Source organism: Anolis carolinensis, unplaced genomic scaffold, assembly GCF_035594765.1.
Source record: "Anolis carolinensis isolate JA03-04 unplaced genomic scaffold, rAnoCar3.1.pri scaffold_10, whole genome shotgun sequence".
NCBI lineage: Eukaryota > Metazoa > Chordata > Lepidosauria > Squamata > Dactyloidae > Anolis > Anolis carolinensis.
In genome coordinates, this window is record NW_026943821.1 from 26,818,719 (window position 1) to 26,836,111 (window position 17,393).

General features: G+C 42.1%; 2 protein-coding genes and 1 long non-coding RNA gene across 4 annotated transcripts in view; 1 reads left to right on the forward strand and 2 right to left on the reverse strand.

Moving 5' to 3' along the window:
* Positions 1-2,370, reverse strand: part of ncmap (non-compact myelin associated protein) — an 11,758-nt gene extending 9,388 nt beyond the window's left edge. The window contains exon 1 of the mRNA XM_062962043.1: positions 2,050-2,370. Within this exon, the coding sequence (XP_062818113.1) occupies positions 2,050-2,370 (321 nt within the window). The remainder of the gene's footprint in view (positions 1-2,049) is intronic.
* LOC134293706 (uncharacterized) overlaps positions 1-10,017 on the forward strand; it is a 22,365-nt gene extending 12,348 nt beyond the window's left edge. The window contains exon 3 of the long non-coding RNA XR_010000666.1: positions 4,193-10,017. This is a non-coding gene — a long non-coding RNA (uncharacterized LOC134293706). The remainder of the gene's footprint in view (positions 1-4,192) is intronic.
* rcan3 (RCAN family member 3) lies at positions 4,524-16,648 on the reverse strand. Of its 2 annotated transcripts, none has more exons than XM_003227196.4 (5): positions 16,114-16,648; positions 12,417-12,664; positions 9,982-10,155; positions 8,713-8,884; positions 4,524-7,885 (listed from the first exon to the last, which is right to left on the reverse strand). In XM_003227196.4, the coding sequence occupies exons 2-5, from the start codon at positions 12,609-12,611 to the stop codon at positions 7,677-7,679; spliced, it is 750 nt and encodes a 249-aa protein (XP_003227244.2). In that variant the 5' UTR covers positions 12,612-12,664; positions 16,114-16,648; the 3' UTR covers positions 4,524-7,676. The 2 variants fall into 2 exon arrangements, with proteins under 2 accessions (XP_003227244.2, XP_003227243.2); XM_003227195.4 differs by having other exon boundaries at positions 15,982-16,630.
* Positions 16,649-17,393: the final 745 nt, after the last annotated feature.

Genomic DNA, 17,393 nt, shown 5'->3' on the forward strand with positions numbered 1-17,393 from the left:
TGCATTTGATTTTCCAGTTAACGCACATATAGTATCTGCAAACCATGACATCTGCAACCTGCTCCGGTTAATGGTTTGGCGGCAGCTCTTTGGACCAGATGAAGTTTTGGAGCACGCTCCAATGGCTTCCCAAAGTCAAAGTGCATTGCATTAATCCAAGCAGGATGCAATTAAGGCATGCGCCATCAGATCTGACATCCCAAGGAATGGGTGCGGTTGGCACACAAGCTTTCAATGTCTCCAAAGCACTTCAGGCAACAACAGAAACCTGGGCTTCCAGGTCCAAAGCTTGAGTTCCGGAGCAGACCCAAACTGCAAAAATGTCTCTTTGAGGTAGATCAACCCCACGCAACACAGGCTTAAGACACTTGGTGTCATAAACCCTATACTGGGAATCCCTGCCAAAGCTGCCACTCACCAGTCACACTGTCGGTTAGTAGAGGCAAAGCAAAGGAACAGCCAGAGTTCAGTCCAGGGTTCAAGCCAAACAGGATCAACAAATCTAAACCGTCTTCCAAAGCATAGTCAATCCAGCAAGAGTCAAGGTGCAAGATAATAAGAGTTCCCCATCAGGGATTCTGGCTGATGGGTCCCAACCTTTGGGCCTCCCGATGTTTTGGACCACAGTTCCCACCAGCTGGGAAGTTGGCCGGGATACCTGGGAGTTGAAGACCAAAACACCTGGAGGGCTGAAGTTTGCCCATGCCTGCTGCAGCCTCCCTTTCCTTTTTCTTCTCCTTTCCTGCGTTTTCCTTTCTCTTCTCTTCCTCTTATTTTCTCTTCTTCCTTTTCCATTCCTTTGCCTTCTTTCCTTTTTCCTTTTCTCTTCTCCTTTCCTTTCTTTTCTCTTCTCATTTCTTCTTTGCCTTTCCTTTCTCTTCTCCTTTTCATCTCTTTCCTTTCCCTTCCCTTTCTCTTTTCCTTTCCTTTCCCCTTCCCTTTCTTTCCTCTTCTTCTCCTTTCTCTTTTCCTTTCCTTTTCTCTTTCCTTTCTTTTTTTCTCATTTCTTCTTTCCTTCCGTTACCATTCTCCTTTCCCTTTCCTTACTCTTATCCTTTTCGTCTCCTTTCCCTTCCCTTTCTCATTTCTTTTCCTTTCTTTCCGCTTTTCCTTCTCTTTTCCCCCCTCTTCTTTCCACTTCCCTTTCTTTCCTCTTCTTCTCCTTTCTTTTCCTTTCCTTTACTCTTTCTTTCCTCTTTTCCTTTCCTTTCTCTTCTTTCTTTCCTTCCCTTTCCCTTCTCTTTCCCTTTCCTTTACTCTTTCCTTTCTTTTTTTCTCATTTCTTCTTTCCTTCCGTTACCATTCTCCTTTCCCTTTCCTTACTCTTATCCTTTTCGTCTCCTTTCCCTTCCTTTTCTCTTTTCTTTTCCTTTCTTTCCGCTTTTCCTTCTCTTTTTTCCCCCTCTTCTTTCCACTTCCCTTTCTTTCCTCTTCCTCTCCTTCTTTCTTTTCCTTTCCCTTACTCCCTTTCCTCTTTTCCTTTCCTTTCTCTTCTTTCTTTCCTTCCCTTTCCCTTTTCTTTTCTTTTCCTTTCCTCTTTCCTTTCTTTCCTCTTCCTTTCCTCTTTCCCTTCCCTTTCTCTTCGCCTTTCCTTTCCAGTCCTCTTTCTTTTCTCCTTGTCCTTTCCTCTTTCCTTTTCATTTTTTTCCTTTCCTCTCCTCTTCCCTTTCTTTCCTCTTCTCCTTGTCCTTTCCTTTCCCTTTCATTTCTTTTTCCTTTTCTTTCCTCTTTTCCTTCCCTTTCCCTTCTCTTTTCTTTCCCTTTCCTCTTTCCTTTCCTCTTTTCCTTCCCTTTCTCTTCTCCTTTCCTAACTTCTTTCTTTCCTCTTCTCCTTGTCCTTTCCTCTTTCCCTTCACTTTCTTTTTCCTTTCCTCTCCTCCTCCCTTTCTTTCCTCTTCTCCTTTTCCTTCCCTTTCCCCAAGGCTTCCTTCCTTCTTTCCTTCCTTCCTTCCTTCCTTCCTTCCTTCCTTCCTTCCTTCCGAGGGGCCCCAAGGATGAGCCCGACCCCCTTCCCACCTGGATCGGAGCTCATCTGGCGGCAGGACCTACCTCTCTCCTCACAGGTCTGTTCTTCCTTCCTTCCTTGTTCCCTGGGGTTGGCTTCTCTTCTCTTCTTCCCTTCCCTCCTGGGTCCCGATCCAGGCACCGCTGCCCTGCCTGCCCTCCGGCAGAGAGAGAGAGAGAGCGAGGCCTCGCCCTGGCTGGACGGCAAGCACTCACCGGCCGGCCCCTCCCTCCTTCCCTCCCTCCTTCCTTTCTTCCTTCCCTCCTTCCTTCTCTCCGCCTCCTCTCGCAGGTGTCCCAGCCCTTTCTCCGTCCCTTCCTTCCCCTTCCTATGTGTCCCATTTGAACTTCTGTACCCACCCACATCTGTTCAATCCGGACGTCAAAGAAAGCTTTGTATGGCTCCTCTGGGAGATTTGTAGTGGGGTGTTGATTTGTCAGCCACCTTGAGTCCCTGTGGGGAGAAAGGCAGGGTAGAAATAAATTATTTTATTATGACACAGCAAACAAGATAAACATGCTGGATTTCGTTTCACAAAACCACAAGTCGAACACTTCCCAAGTGTCTAGGACTGTGTGATGTATTTTCGGATGATGCGTGCAGATACCATAGGGTGGCCTTTTGCAGTTGGCAGATCGTAATTTTGTCAACGTCTATTGTTTCCAAATGCCGGCTGAGATCTTTTGGCACGGCACCCAGTGTGCCCATCACCACCGGGACCACCTGCACTGGTTTCTGCCAGTCTTTGAAGTTCAGTCTTGAGGTCCTGAGAGCGGCTGAGTTTTTCCTGTTGTTTTTCGTCAGTGCGACTGTCCCCTGGGATGGCAACATCAATGATCCAAACCTATTATTTATTTATTTATTTATTTATTTTGACCTGCTCCCTCCCAGGCTGGCTGTACTTTGCTAAAGGGAACTCCATTACAGGCAGTGCCCAAGTAAGCAAGACAGGTTCTGTAGGTTTGTTCTTAAGTTGAATTCTTTTGTAAGTCGGAACAGGGACATTTTGTAAGTGTAACTCCAGCATATCTATCTGTCTGTCTGTATACACATACACACACACCCCCACACATATATACACACACATAGCTACATTTTCCTATTTGTATGTGTGTGTATATATATAGATATATACACACAGAGATACATTTTGTAAGTGTAACTCCAACCTGTCTGTATGTGTGTGTGTGTATATATGTACTGTAGATACTAGATACAGTAGATATAAACACAGATACATTTTGTAAGTAACTCCAGCCTGTATACAGTAGAGTCTCACTTATCCAAGCCTCGCTTATCCCAAGTTTCTAGATTATCCAAGCCATTTTTGTAGTCAATGTTTTCAATATATCGTGATATTTTCGTGCTAAATTCGTAAATACAGTAATTACAACATAACATTGCTGTGTACTGAACTGCTTTTTCTGTCAAATTTGTTGTAAAACATGATGTTTTGGTACTTAATTTGTAAAATCATAACCTAATTTGATGTTCAATAGGCTTTTCCTTAATCCCTCCTTATTATCCAAGATATTTGCTTATCCAACATTCTGCCGGCCTGTTTATGTTGGATAAGTGAGACTCTACTGTATATATATGTGTGTGTGTGTATATGTACTGTAGATACAGTAGATATAAATACAGATACATTTTGTAAGTGTAACTCCAACCTGTCTGTCTGTGTGTGTGTGTGTGTGTATGTACTGTAGATACAGTAGATATACACACGGAGATATATTTTGGAAGTGTAACTCCAACCTGTCTGTATATAGTAATTGAGATCACAGCTATTTCCAACTGATAGGACAAGTACCTGAATCTTCAACCTAGCACCTCGCTTGTCCAAATCAAGTGGCTGGACATGCCACCAAACAACTCTATGGGGAGAAATGTTGCATTTTATTATAAGGTTTGTTTAACAGTAAACAGTATGAGATGTTTTTCCTGATAAAGATTGGAACTGGGTTGGTTGTGCAAAACAAAGAGAGGCAAACACAAACAAAGGCCAAGCCTACCCTCGATTGTGAGCGTGGGCAGCGCAATTGCAACAGAGACAACCTCGCCCTCCCTCCCCAGAGCATCAAAGGGATGTTCACGGGGATCCTTCCAATGTGAATCTGAATAAGCATTCACAGGGTTGTGCAAGTAGCCATTTTATTATTCAGGTTCCCTTTTGTTCCATTACAGATCATCTTTCCAGGTAATAAAGGGGATCCTAATGCAGCGCAACTTCCTCCTTCCCAGCCGTGGTTTGAAGACCTGTCACATTACAGAGATAAGAGATCTTACTTTCGGTTGGGCAACGAAATGGGCCGGGCTGCGTTGCTCTCACCTCATTGCTTCCCACAGGAGGGGCTCAATGGGAAGGATCTAGAAACGGGTGGCTGTGATGGCTCTATTTTGGAAAGGACACTCCTCGGGAGTTCTATCATCATTCATATTTAGACATTCATGGCATATCCAATTTCGTCTTTTTGCACAAATACACACCCAAAAGTATACCATAGCAAACATGGAACAGGGCTTTTGACAATTTATTGGCAATCACCAATACTTTTCCTCTAGAATAAATGTTATATCAGATTTTTGAAAAAGTTAACAGATCGAAGCCATATCGAAGGAAACGTCAACAGTTTTATGATACATCAAGAAATAATTAAGTACCTTTGTTCTTAATAAGCAGGTAAGAATTAAGATTTGTTCTGGAAAAATAGCAGTTGCTTTTAATCTCTACTTTAAAAAATAATCTGATTTGTATCCAAGGAACACGTCAAGTCCATGAGAAAGGTTAGCCTGAGATCCTTAAGTCACTTAAGGATCTCGTGTACATTTGACAGGCTTCTGAAATGAATCTTACTGGCCCTCTTCAAACATTCAGTCCTCTGTTGTCGAAGGCTTTCATGGCCGGAATCACGGGGTTGTTGTGTGTTTTCCGGGCTGTATGGGCATGTTCCAGAAGCATTCTCTCCTGACGTTTTGCCCACATCTATGGCAGGCATCCTCACAACCTCACAACATCGCTTAAGTGGCGGAGGAGGGGCCTGAGGATGTCTGCCATAGATGTGGGCAAAACGTCAGGCGGGAATGCTTCTGGAACATGTCCACTCAGCCCTGAAAACACACAACAACCTGATTCAGTCCTCTAACAATCGCTAAGCCAGAATCCTGGTCCCATACAAAGATAGTTTTCATTCATTCACAATGGTCTGGTTAAGTTTAACACAATATAGACTATCCTGAATCCCCAAATTAGTGCCCACACGTGGCCATTCTCTTCCCTTCTGCTCTCTGATCAGGTGTATGGGATTTAAAGTGATTTAAAGATGGCCTTAGAGCCAACCTTAAAAACTGTAGCATAGACAATGAGAACTGGGAAGCCCTGGCCCTTGAGCGCTCTAACTGGAGGTCAGCTGTGACCAGCAGTGCTGTGGAATTTGAAGAGGCACAAATGGGGGGCGAAAGGGAGAAATGTACCAAGAGGAAGGCGCATCAAGCCAACCATGACTGGGAACGCCTTCCGTCTGGAAAATGATGTCTTCATGTGGATCAAGAACAGGGCTTCACAGCCACCTACGGACCCTCCCCCAAGACACTGCGCTCGGAGGACCAGCATCCTCGGTCTACGAAGGATCGCCTAAGTCAGTCAGTCAGTCCATGGCCATTCCCTTCTGCTCTCTGATCAAATGTAAGCCACTAAAAAGGAGGGATGGGAGAGGCTTTGGGAATGGTTGCACATGCACAATTAGTCAAGCTGATGAAAGGCAACGCTACACAACATGATGCAGTGAGAATAGAGACTGACATGGAAGGCATGCACCTCGTTTTGCCACTGGGCAAAGTGAGGGATGCTTCTACGCTCTTCAGTCCAACACGATTCACAGAACATTTGTTGACAAAATAGAACTCAACACATTTACTTTCCTGTGCTCTCTGTTTTGTCCTACACCAGCAACAGAAGAGCAGTGTGTCAGAATGACCGGAAACTGGGTATATGGCATCTTAAGGTGCTATTTGGTTCAAATGTGCTAAGAAGGGAAACACAGTGGTAAGAAAAGGCTTGTGCAAATAGGTCTAGCCTTATTTGTCAAGCCAGGCAAGCGGGATTGTCAGCACATTTTCTGCAGCGGCAGAGAGAAAACTATCTGGCTGCAAAATATTCTCCCTTCCTGAGAAGCTGTTAAGAACGGAGTATTAGATGCTTGGGGGGGGGGGGGCAGCATAGAAAGGACGAGGCAAAAACAAAGCAATCCAAGCAGTCATTTGCCAAGAGTTGCTGTCTTGCTCTGAAAGCAAAATACTGTGCAGTGTTCCCTCACTTATTGTGGGGGTTACATTCCAGGACCACCCGCAAAAAGTGAAAATCCGCGAAGTAGGGACGCTTATATTTGTGTTGTTTACAATCTCACTGGCAAGTAGCGTCTCTGTCTGCCACTGCCTTGTGAGGCAAAAACAAAGCGGCTTCAGCCTCCTTTTCTCTCCCTTTGGCTTTTCCTTCCTTCCTTCCTTAGGCTTCTCCTTAGGAAGGAAGTAGAAAGCAGGATTTATATTATTGTATGATTTATACTATTATTTTAGTGTATTATTAAAAGACTGCGAAACAGCGAGGGCATGAAGTAGTAAGGGAACACTGTAGTACATTTGGGAAAGGTAGGAGAGATAAAGAGCAGGACTGTTAACAGCCCAGCCAGCCACTGTGCTATGGTGACCAATACAGCCAGATCTGCCCACCTTTAAGGAGGGGAAAAGGGGAAATTATTCAACGTATCCTAGATCTGCACTAGGACATTGCTACACTATCACTGCTACAGGGGGTAATTGTGCATTTTTTTTACATTCGTACCTATTTTTGCTGGGGAGAACATACCATGTCCCAGACAAAAGATGAGAAATCCAGTTGCTACATTTGGCAAAAAACTATGGATGCAGGACCCTTGCTGGCTGCATAGTTCCTACTGTTGGAGGTACAAAGCTAAACCTATGTACAGAATCGCCTTGCTTTAGGAACAGCCACAGCAAGAGGCACACACAAGCGAAGGAAAGCTAGGAAGCCAGTGCCCAAGACGGAGCCTATCCATAACCTGCAGAAAGACCACCAACAATAGTTCCCATTCTGGGTTTTCTTTTGGGGAGGGGTTGCCTCACATCGATTCACAAGAATACTCCGAAACTCAACAGACACCATTATGGCATTTCTAGGGGGGAAATAAAAGCCACAGAACAAGACTGCTCAGAAATGTGGTTCTATCACCCCAAACCAGTTTGAGATTCTTCTACTGATAACAATGTACATTGTACATTACATTTATTTTTTCCATCAATATATTATTCAGAACATCGTGTTATACATCAGCACACAAAAATATACATGAGAGACTCACATACAAAACCAAGTGGTGACCCCTACGGAGACGGCGGCAGCCACACTCCTTTTAGCCTTCTGAACATCAAGAACATGGTAACACATACTCCAGAAATGGCACTCTCCTAGTAGTCTGGGACTTAAAGCCCAGTTGATTTGCTACATCTTGGAAGTTAACCTTAAAGTGCTCTTCAAAATGTTGGCATCTAAAATCGTCTTGACACGAGACAACTACAAGAGAAGTCTGTTGCTGCTATGCATAAGGCAGCAATGCAAACACGACCGCCATCCGCTGCTCTTATTCGTCTCGGATCAGTAGTGCATCCCACCCCCTACCTCGAGCGTACATTCAAGAGTTTTGGTTTCATTGAGTAATGTGGGCGGCGGATCAGGACGCCTTGTCTGCACAATCTTCTGTTTGGGGTTCTTTATTTCATCTTCCTCTTCCGTTTCGCTTTCACAGACATGGACCACCACACTGGGAGTGGACTCGGTTCCTGCGTGCAGCTCATACTTTTCTCCTAGAACATATGAGGAGTTACAGCATTACGATGCAAGCATGGTCAACAGTCTCTAGCATAAATGACTGCTCTCTTTAATTGAGTTCGGAATCATGTACAAGAGCAATACAGCTCTGGATCTGCAGAGGACACATTTCTGAACTAACTAACTAACTAACTAACTAACAACAACAACACTTTATTTTTCTATCTTGCCTACAACTCCCAGCAGGGACTCAGGGCGGCTAACACAGGGCCAAGCCCAAAGAACAAATAATAAAATTAAATATATATAAAAACATTTTCAAGCAAATATAAAACAAATTAAAACCATAGTAATGCAACATAATACTATCATAAAACTTACTATGGAAACAGGAAACCATGGATAATAGCAAACCTTACTGAAATTATATTAATAATCGTTATTATTTATATTCAAACACTCTTCCAAGTGTTCTTAACACAATTCAAATGAATGACTTCTGCTGGAAGTTACCAAATCTAGAGGATCTGGGAATTTGCTAGGTCCTCCAGTGCGACTCTGTGGTAACTTCCAGCACTGAAAATATGGAATCATGTCACCAGCCAAAGTTTCTAAGAGGATTCCACAAGAACCAACTTTGAGACGGTATCCTTGTCTAGTTATCTGGAGAATATACCTCACAACCCCCGAGGATGCCTGCCATAGATGTGGGCGAAATGTCACGAGGGAATACTTCTGGAACATGGCCATACAGCCCGGAAAACACACAACAACCTTATCTGGAGAATTACTACATCTACAGGCCTACTTCTATCAATTTTATGAACACCAGAGAAAGTAAGGCAGAAAGAAGAACTCCTACCAGGCCCCAACTTTGAGACGGCACAGAGTAAGTCATAGTTGATCATGGGAGTGGCATCTTCGCTGGGCTTCCATCCGACTGGGGGGGATGCAGGTGGCGAGATCAGGAACTGTTTGACTGGTTGCGGGGGCAAGAGGTAAGATTTGTCTCCTGCTTCGTTGGGCACCTGGATCTGAAAGAACAAAGCAATCCAAAATGTGAGAGAAGGAAAACTAGCTAAAATAATTTCATCTGTGATGTCATATTGTATCTTAATGGTACTGGATGTTAATAGGCAAGACCTGTATGCCCATCGCCTTATGTAGTACCTTTATAATGTTTTATATTGTTTCCTTTTTACATGTTGTATTCATTTATGTAAATGCCAGTGACCTATGATCTATGTATTAATAAATGAACAAAAAGTAGAAGCAAGGCACTGAGAGGGGAGGAGGCTGTGCACTGAAATTTCAGAGATACGAATGAATTATAGACAAGAAACTTGTTCTTCTTCTTTGTGGCTTTGGTGACTCATGCATTCAGGTGACTGATTTACTTTGCTAACTTACCAGAGGTAAGTACACATTAAACAAAAATCAAAGACAGGGCAGCTTGATCAAAGGAAGCATCCACTCATAGTTGGATACCAAGTCCATAAGAGTTCAATGAAGTGGAAATCTGGGATAAGGGCAAACTTCCAGCTCCTTAACCCTGTATTAAAAGGCCTTCAACGATTAACTATTAGGTTGAACTATCTGCCCATCCAACTACAGGTTTTTTCTGCCACTACTATTTTTGCATTTTATTGAGAAACTACCTCTCCCATTTGATATATTTTGCACTTTGGCCCAGATCCTTGTTTTACTCTCCTGCTTTTAATATTTTATGCTATATGTTGATTACTATGATGGTTTTATTAATATTGATGTTTTATTGTTGGTATAATTGTTTTATCATTTTATTGTTGTATGTTGTATGGGGCGGGGTATAAAAATAAAGTTATTATTACTATTATTATATTATTAAAACTGAACAGAAAACAAGCCATCTACAAGCACAGCCTCTTTTGCAAAGTAGAAGACACGCAACGGGCTAAGTTTGTCCACAGAGATTTGAAGTTCTATTGGGAAAACAGAAAAAATAATAACGGACCCCGAAGATTAAGATGGGACATAGACTCTCTAAAGACTGCTTTTACTCCTGGATCATATATAAATTACACCATCACCTTGAGTTATAATTCTGGTTTAACAGTAAGGTGGAAAATGTATTTCCGTAATGAATATGTACCTGGGCAAAATACAGCTTCAGCTTTTTCCCGTTAAATTCTGTCTCGTGCAGTTCTATTCGTGCTCTTGCTGCTGCTTCTGAATTGCTGAAATTTATTCTTACTCTTCTAAAGCTTTTAAATAGCTGGAATGTAACGTGAGCATCGTAGATTGAGAAGAGGGCTTCGAATCGTTCCTAAGGATAGAAAGAAGAGAATTATTATGTTAATGCTTCCAAAGCTTACTATTGCACGCAACTACTGCAAACCACGTGTAATGTTTTAAGAATGTTAGTCATTTTGATACAGCATCCACAGAAAAACAAAGCAAACAGCATGGAGTTCATCTAGTACAGTACTTGTATTTAAACATAAATAACAAACAAAATATAAAGTAATGCTCACAGTGCCACCTACTGGCCACCATCAGGATGTCTCTCTGTAAAATCTTAAATTGCTATATAATGCAGCTTATAAATACATTTCAAAGTTACATGTCCTTGAACTGAACAAATAAATGTAAAAGCCAACATTTTTCAGGGTCAGAGTACTACTCCCATTGTCAACGTTTTCCTTTTATGGAGTTTAGTTGATTAGATTACAAACGATTCATACAAAATGTTTATTCTGAAAACTGTCCACTGTCTTTAATTCCTATACTAAATACACCTCTGGAATATGCATGTTACAAACCGGTTTTAGACTCCACTAAGAGCAAACTCTGATCTACCAAGAACACCTCTGAACACATCATGAAAATAGGCACACACTATCATAGCCACCCTCAATCATACAGGCAGCAAGAGGAATGTTATTACATAATTTCCCCTCTTATTTAAGAGCTGTTAAATAAGCTGCTTTATCATTAGTCATATATTAGACCGACATGAACATGCTGTCAGCTCATTTTCTAGAGAGTGGACAAATACTGTGGCTGTTTCCCACCATTTCCCCTGATGTATCTGAGAGACTGGAAACATCTCAGCACACATTCATTACAACATGCCCTTGCTGGAACACCATGGAGGCAAAGAAGTTCTCACTCGTGGATGCCTAGGGCTACTCACTGCCAAAAATAAATGCTTTCTTTTGCTATTAACCCCCTTCAACCTTAATTTTCTGATACAGATGGATCCCTCTCAAGGTAAGGGTGTAGGAGCTGCAAACTAAGTTGAGAGAAGAGTTTGCAGTAAAAGAAAGCTATGCAGTGTAGTTGTTGCACTACATCATCTCCAATTACGTTTGCTCAATATGACCTTGTGAGGAGGAGGAATCAGTTTTGTTAAATCACCATGTTTTTCGGAACATTGGGAAATGAACATGCAGACGCAGCTAAATGATCAGGCTTATGGGATAACGTATCAGGCAGTTAATGAGATGAATAAAAAGGATTATAGGAAACAAGACAAAAATAATCATGCGAGGTTATTTTTACAGTTTAATATTCCCTGGATGGGTCCTTCAAACAACAATATAACTTGACTAGAAAGCAAATGAGCCCTGCCCAAGAAAATAAGTTAGAAAGAAGCAAATATTTATGTGATAGCTGGGTCAGACCAGTATGAATCAGTAATATACAGCAAGCTGGAAATTTCATGAAATGACTCATTTTGGAAAAAAAGAAAGAATGGAAACAAGCAGTCAGACTGGCAACATCTATCAAGTTTGAAAATTAAAAGAACCTCAGTGCAAGGAAATGCATGGTCTTAAATACTGTAAGATAAAAGAAAAGCAGGGTGGCTTTAATACAGTACACTTCACACCAACTTCAAAACTATTGGTACTATAAATTTGTTTGGATTTTTATCCTAGTCAGTCTCAAAGGGCCCACATGAATTACCATTATATACAACAAAATAAAAATAAGTATTCAATTTTCACTTCATCTGTTCTAGTTCTACTATTAGTGCTCTATACTAAAAGAATCCTCTTCCAAATCTAGTTCAAAGACAATACAATGGACTCTAGCATGGAAAGTATTCAAATCTTATTATATAGCAATGTGTAAATCCATGCTTCTATCCTACATATTAGTTAGAATGCACAGTAGTCTATAAAAACCACTGTATGGCTAAGTGGTCCTTAAATAGCATACAGTGCAGAGCAAAAGTCTCCTTTAACCTCCAAATGCATTTGTGGGACTCACCAATGTTTCACAATACATTGGTAAGGAGGCAGTGCTACAACTGCAAATCACCTTAAGGACTGTTTAGATGAGGATGGAATAACTGAAAAACAGTTATGCAAGAACTTCCCAGTCATTTGTTTAAAATACTTCAAGATAATATGCAGCATTTCCCACCATTCTCCCCATCTATATGATATATTGTGGTTATATTGCCTGTACCTTTGCAAAAATAAATACCTTTTAAAAGCATCCTGAATTTTGAACACAAAAGTATTGCGCTATTTCACATTAATTTTACATTTTACTGCATTTCTTAGCAAAATCCCATACCTTTTGCTCTTGAACTTCAAACACTGCTTCATGAACACTACAAGCAAAGAGTGAGGTAGGCAGGTCACTTAAATCCATCATTTCTTCCAAATCTTCCTCATTTTCTCCAAAAATCATTTCTTCCTCCTCTTCTAAGTCACTGCTGTAAAGGTCTGACTGACTGTCACTCCAGGCTTTCATTGTGTCTCTAATCATTGTCCACTCAAAGCAACAGTACTTTTGCTGAACTCCAAACTTGTAGGAGGCGGCTAATTAAACACACACAAAAAGAACAATTGAAAATTAGTTTACCAAAATTCCCTTCTTACAACTTAAAAAAAATCAATTAGCAGTTTATTAAGGGGTGCCCTTTCACTGGCAGAAAAAAAACAGCTAGTCATTCAGTCTATCTCAACCTTGTGTAGCATTAAACTTAGGATAGTATATGCAAGAAACAAAATCTATGTAAAGACTGAGGATATTCTTAAAAAACATATTTCCAATGATTCAAGGCTATCAACTGTGAGAAGATAATTATCATTTGTTCAAAGACGAATGCCATGTTTTTAAAACCAGTATTATATCATTAGGATAATCAAAACAAGGCTAACAAGCAGCCTGTCTAAATGAATACCATTTCAAAATAAAGAAGAGGAATATAGAAACTGAAATGTTTACTTAAAAGAACACAGATAAGACGAAGGTGACTTGCTTTCTGTTAAGAGATTCTTCTCCTTAACAAACAAAAATTGCAAGGTAATATTTTGAACATAAAGACCTTTAAACAGAAGCAAAATGTGGATCTGATAAGACATCTACAACACACAAAATCCATTGTGTTATCTGATGAAAAGAGACTACTGCTCCTGTACATAACTCTAGCTTCCAGCTTTGTGGATTGCTGAACCGAGATGACATAAGTAACCTCAAATGACCTCTACTTCAGTTTTTCCATTTACAAACAGATAACAATAGACTGACAATTCCAAGGTTCTTCAAGAGAATCAGTACTCACAATACGACATACAATTGGCTTGTGAACACCTTGTTCTTATTACTGAATAAAATAATGAATGGAATTGGAATTTTATGCATTTGTAATTGCCCATGCAATTTTTGCCTCAAAGAATTGAAAAGGCCTTATGTTGATGCCTGTTGCAAAAGCTGCAGAAAATTATTTAAGGGGGGGGGGGGGAATCAATAACAGGTACTAAGGAATCTGAGATGACATGCTTCATGCTTTTAACATTTTCAAAAGAAAACCAGGAAGATAATATAATAAATGGTTTGCTTTTAATACTGACAGCATTTTTAAAAGTAAGTAGCTCTTTAAAAAAAAAAACAGTAGGGACCTAATTGAAAGTGCACATACATGTTGATAAAAGTAGATAAGGTATATAAATTCTAATTTAGATTTTAACGGGGTTCTGAAGTCCACCAAAGCCAGAGGCAAAATACTGGCAGAGGGAGAAAAACAGCCTCAGGCTTAAGCAGCTGAGGGGGAAAAGTAAAAGGTCTAGGGCTGTTAGGAATGGTGGGAGCTGAAGTACAAAACACCTGGAGGAAGGGCCCAAGTTCGCCCATGCCTGCCTTAGAAGGACTTCTTCAGGGCTGTCCCGCCTTTAGTAGGTTTTTGTGAATGAACTGTGTGACAGCAAAAGGAAATTTTCATTATGTAATTTCAATTCATGAAGAATAACATGAGGTCGAGCTCAACCCAGACTGGGTCTACATTGCCATCTAAACTCTGGAGCAGTGGCTCTCAACCTGTGGGTCTCCAGGTGTTTTGGCCTACAACTCCCAGAAATCCCAGCTAGTTTACGAGTTGTTAGGATTTCTGGGAGGTGAAGGCCAAAACATATGGTTGAGAACCACTGCTGTAGAGGATCTGCTTTGAACTGGATGCTATGGCAGCCGTATCGTCCAGAAAAACAAGACAGGTAAAGGTAAAGGTTTCCCGTTGACATTAAGTCTAGTCGTGTCCAGCTCTGGGGGCTGGAGCTCATCTCCATTTCTAAGCAGAAGAGCCGGCATTATCCATAGACATCTCCTAGGTCATGTGGCCACTGGCATGACTGCATGGGGCGCCGTTACCTTTCTGCCGAAGCTGTACCTATTGATTTACTCACATTTGCATCTTTTTGAACTGATGGGTTGGCAGAAGCTGGGACTAACAGCGGGAGCTTACCCTGCTCCCCGGATTCAAACCGCAGACCTTTTGGTCAGCAAATTCAGCAGCTCTGTGGTTTAGCCCGGTTTTTGTCATCCAGAAAAGCAAGGCAGACAATCCACAATATCTACATCCTCACCTTTACCCAGCCGTTGCACTTTATTCCGGCCCAGCTCTAGAGGTTGCAAGATTGCACATATATAAATTTTAGTGCCTGATTCCATTCTGAATATGCCAACTGCGCCTTGGCTATTGGCTGGTTGACTATGTTTTACTGTTTTCATATGCTTTTTTATGTTTACATGTTTTAAATGCATTTGATATTGTATTTTGTGCTGTATTTGGGCTTGGTCCCCATGTGAGCCACCCTGAGTCCGTTCAGGGAGATGGGGCAGGATACAAAAATAAAATTATTATTATTATTATTATTGACACAATGATGTATTTTCGGATGATGCGTGCAGATCCCAGTAGGGTGGCCTTTTGCAGTTGACAGATCGTAATTTTGTTATTATTATTTTATTATGTCACAGCAAACAAGATAGACATGCTGGATTTCGTTTCACAAAATCACAAGTCAAACACTTCCCAAGTGTCTAGGACTGTGTGATGTATTTTCAGATGATGCGTGCAGATCCTAGTAGGGTGGCCTTTTGCAGTTGGCAGATCGTAATTTTGTCAATGTCTATTGTTTCCAAATGTGGCTGAGATCTTTTGGCACGGCACCCAATGTGCCCATCACCACCGGTTTCTGGTTTCTGGCACTAGTTTCTGCCAGAGTCTTTGAAGTTCAATCTTGATGTCCTGATAGCGGCTGAGTTTTATTATTATATTGTATGACACAGCAAACAAGATAGATATGCTGGATTTCATATCACAAAATCACAAGTCGAACACTTCCCAAGCATCTAGGACTGTGTGATGTATTTTCGGATGAAATTATTATTATTATTATTATTATTATTATCATCATCTGCCTTGAACTGGCCTTCCACACTGTTGTAAACAATCCACACTGAACTGGATTATGAGTCCAAAATACCTGGAAGGCCGAAGCTGACCCATGCCTGTTCTAAGGCCCCTTCTGCAGCGCTTTATCAAATCCGCATTGAACTGGGTTATATGGCAATGTGGACTCAGATAATCCGGTTCAAAGCAGGTATTGTGGCTGATGTGCCTTGATATTCTGGGCTCTAGGGCTGTGTGGAAGGGCCCTGAGGCTCTTCCTTGGGAGAGTTTGTCTTTCCCACCCAAGGAGAGGGGCTTTGCGGCCTAGTCCCTTCGAGGAGGACGAGGCCTGGCTCTGGGCCTTTCCACACAGGCCTTACAACCCAGAATCCCCGCAAGGCCTGATTCTACGGGGGCCGGCCCGCCCTCACCCCCGGCCTTCCTGCCTCGTCCCCGGGCCTCACTCACCGCCTTCGAGAGGCTGCCTCTCTCCTCCCCGCCTCTCGCCTCTCCTCTCCCGGCCGCGCTGCGAAGCCAAGGACGGCGCCTGAGGGGCCCGAGCCCCGCCCCTTCCGCGCTTTCCTGACAGGAAAGACTCACCGCGTCCAGGCAGCCCGAGCGCCTCACTCCGCGCATGCGCCGCGGCTCTCGCTCTTTATCTCTTCTCACTTAGGAAATAAGAACCCGGATGGAAGCTCTCTCTCTCTTTTCTCACTTAGGAACCAAGAACCCGGATGGAGGCTCTCTCTCTCTTTTTTTCTTTTCTCACTTAAGAAACAAGAACCCGGATGGAGGCTCTCTCTCTCTCTCTCTCTCTCTCTCTCTTCTCAGGAAACAAGAACCCGGATGGAAGCTCTTTTTCTTTCTCTCTCTCTTTTCTCACTTAGGAAACAAGAGCCCGGATGGAGGCTCTCTTTTTCTTTCTCTCTCTCTCTCTTCTCACTTAGGAAACAAGAACCCGGATGGAGGCTCTCTTTTTCTTTCTCTCTCTCTCTCTTCTCACTTAGGAACCAAGAACCCGGATGGAGGCTCTCTTTTTCTTTCTCTCTCTCTCTCTTCTCACTTAGGAAACAAGAACCCGGATGGAGGCTCTCTTTTTCTTTCTCTCTCTCTCTCTTCTCACTTAGGAACCAAGAACCCGGATGGAGGCTCTCTTTTTCTTTCTCTCTCTCTTTTCTCACTTAGGAACCAAGAACCCGGATGGAGGCTCTCTCTCTCTTTTTTTCTTTTCTCAGTTAAGAAACAAGAACCCGGATGGAGGCTCTCTCTCTCTCTCTCTCTCTCTCTCTCTCTCTCTCTCTCTCTCTCTCTCTCTCTTCTCAGGAAACAAGAACCCGGATGGAAGCTCTTTTTCTCTCTCTCTCTCTCTTTTCTCACTTAGGAAACAAGAACCCGGATGGAAGCTCTTTTTCTCTCTCTCTCTCTTTTCTCACTTCGGAAACAAGAACCCGGATGGAAGCTCTCTCTCTTTTTTTTCTTAGGAAACAAGAACCCGGATGGAGGCTCTCTTTCTCTCTCTCTCTCTCTCTCTCTCTCTCTCTCTCTCTCTCTCTTTTTCTCACTTAGGAAACAAGAACCCGGATGGAAGCTCTCTCTCTCTTTTTTTCCTTAGGAAACAAGAACCCGGATGGAGGCTCTCTTTCTCTCTCTCTCTCTCTTTTCTCACTTAAGAAACAAGAACCCGGATTGTAACCTCCAGCTACTGAAGTTATTTGCCAAGTACAGTAGAGTCTCACTTATCCAACATTCTGGATTATCCAACGCATTTTTGTAGCCAATGTTTTCAATGCATCGTGATATTTTGGTGCTAAATTCGTAAATACAGTAATTACTACATAGGATTACTGCGTATTGAACTACTTTTTCTGTCAAATTTGTTG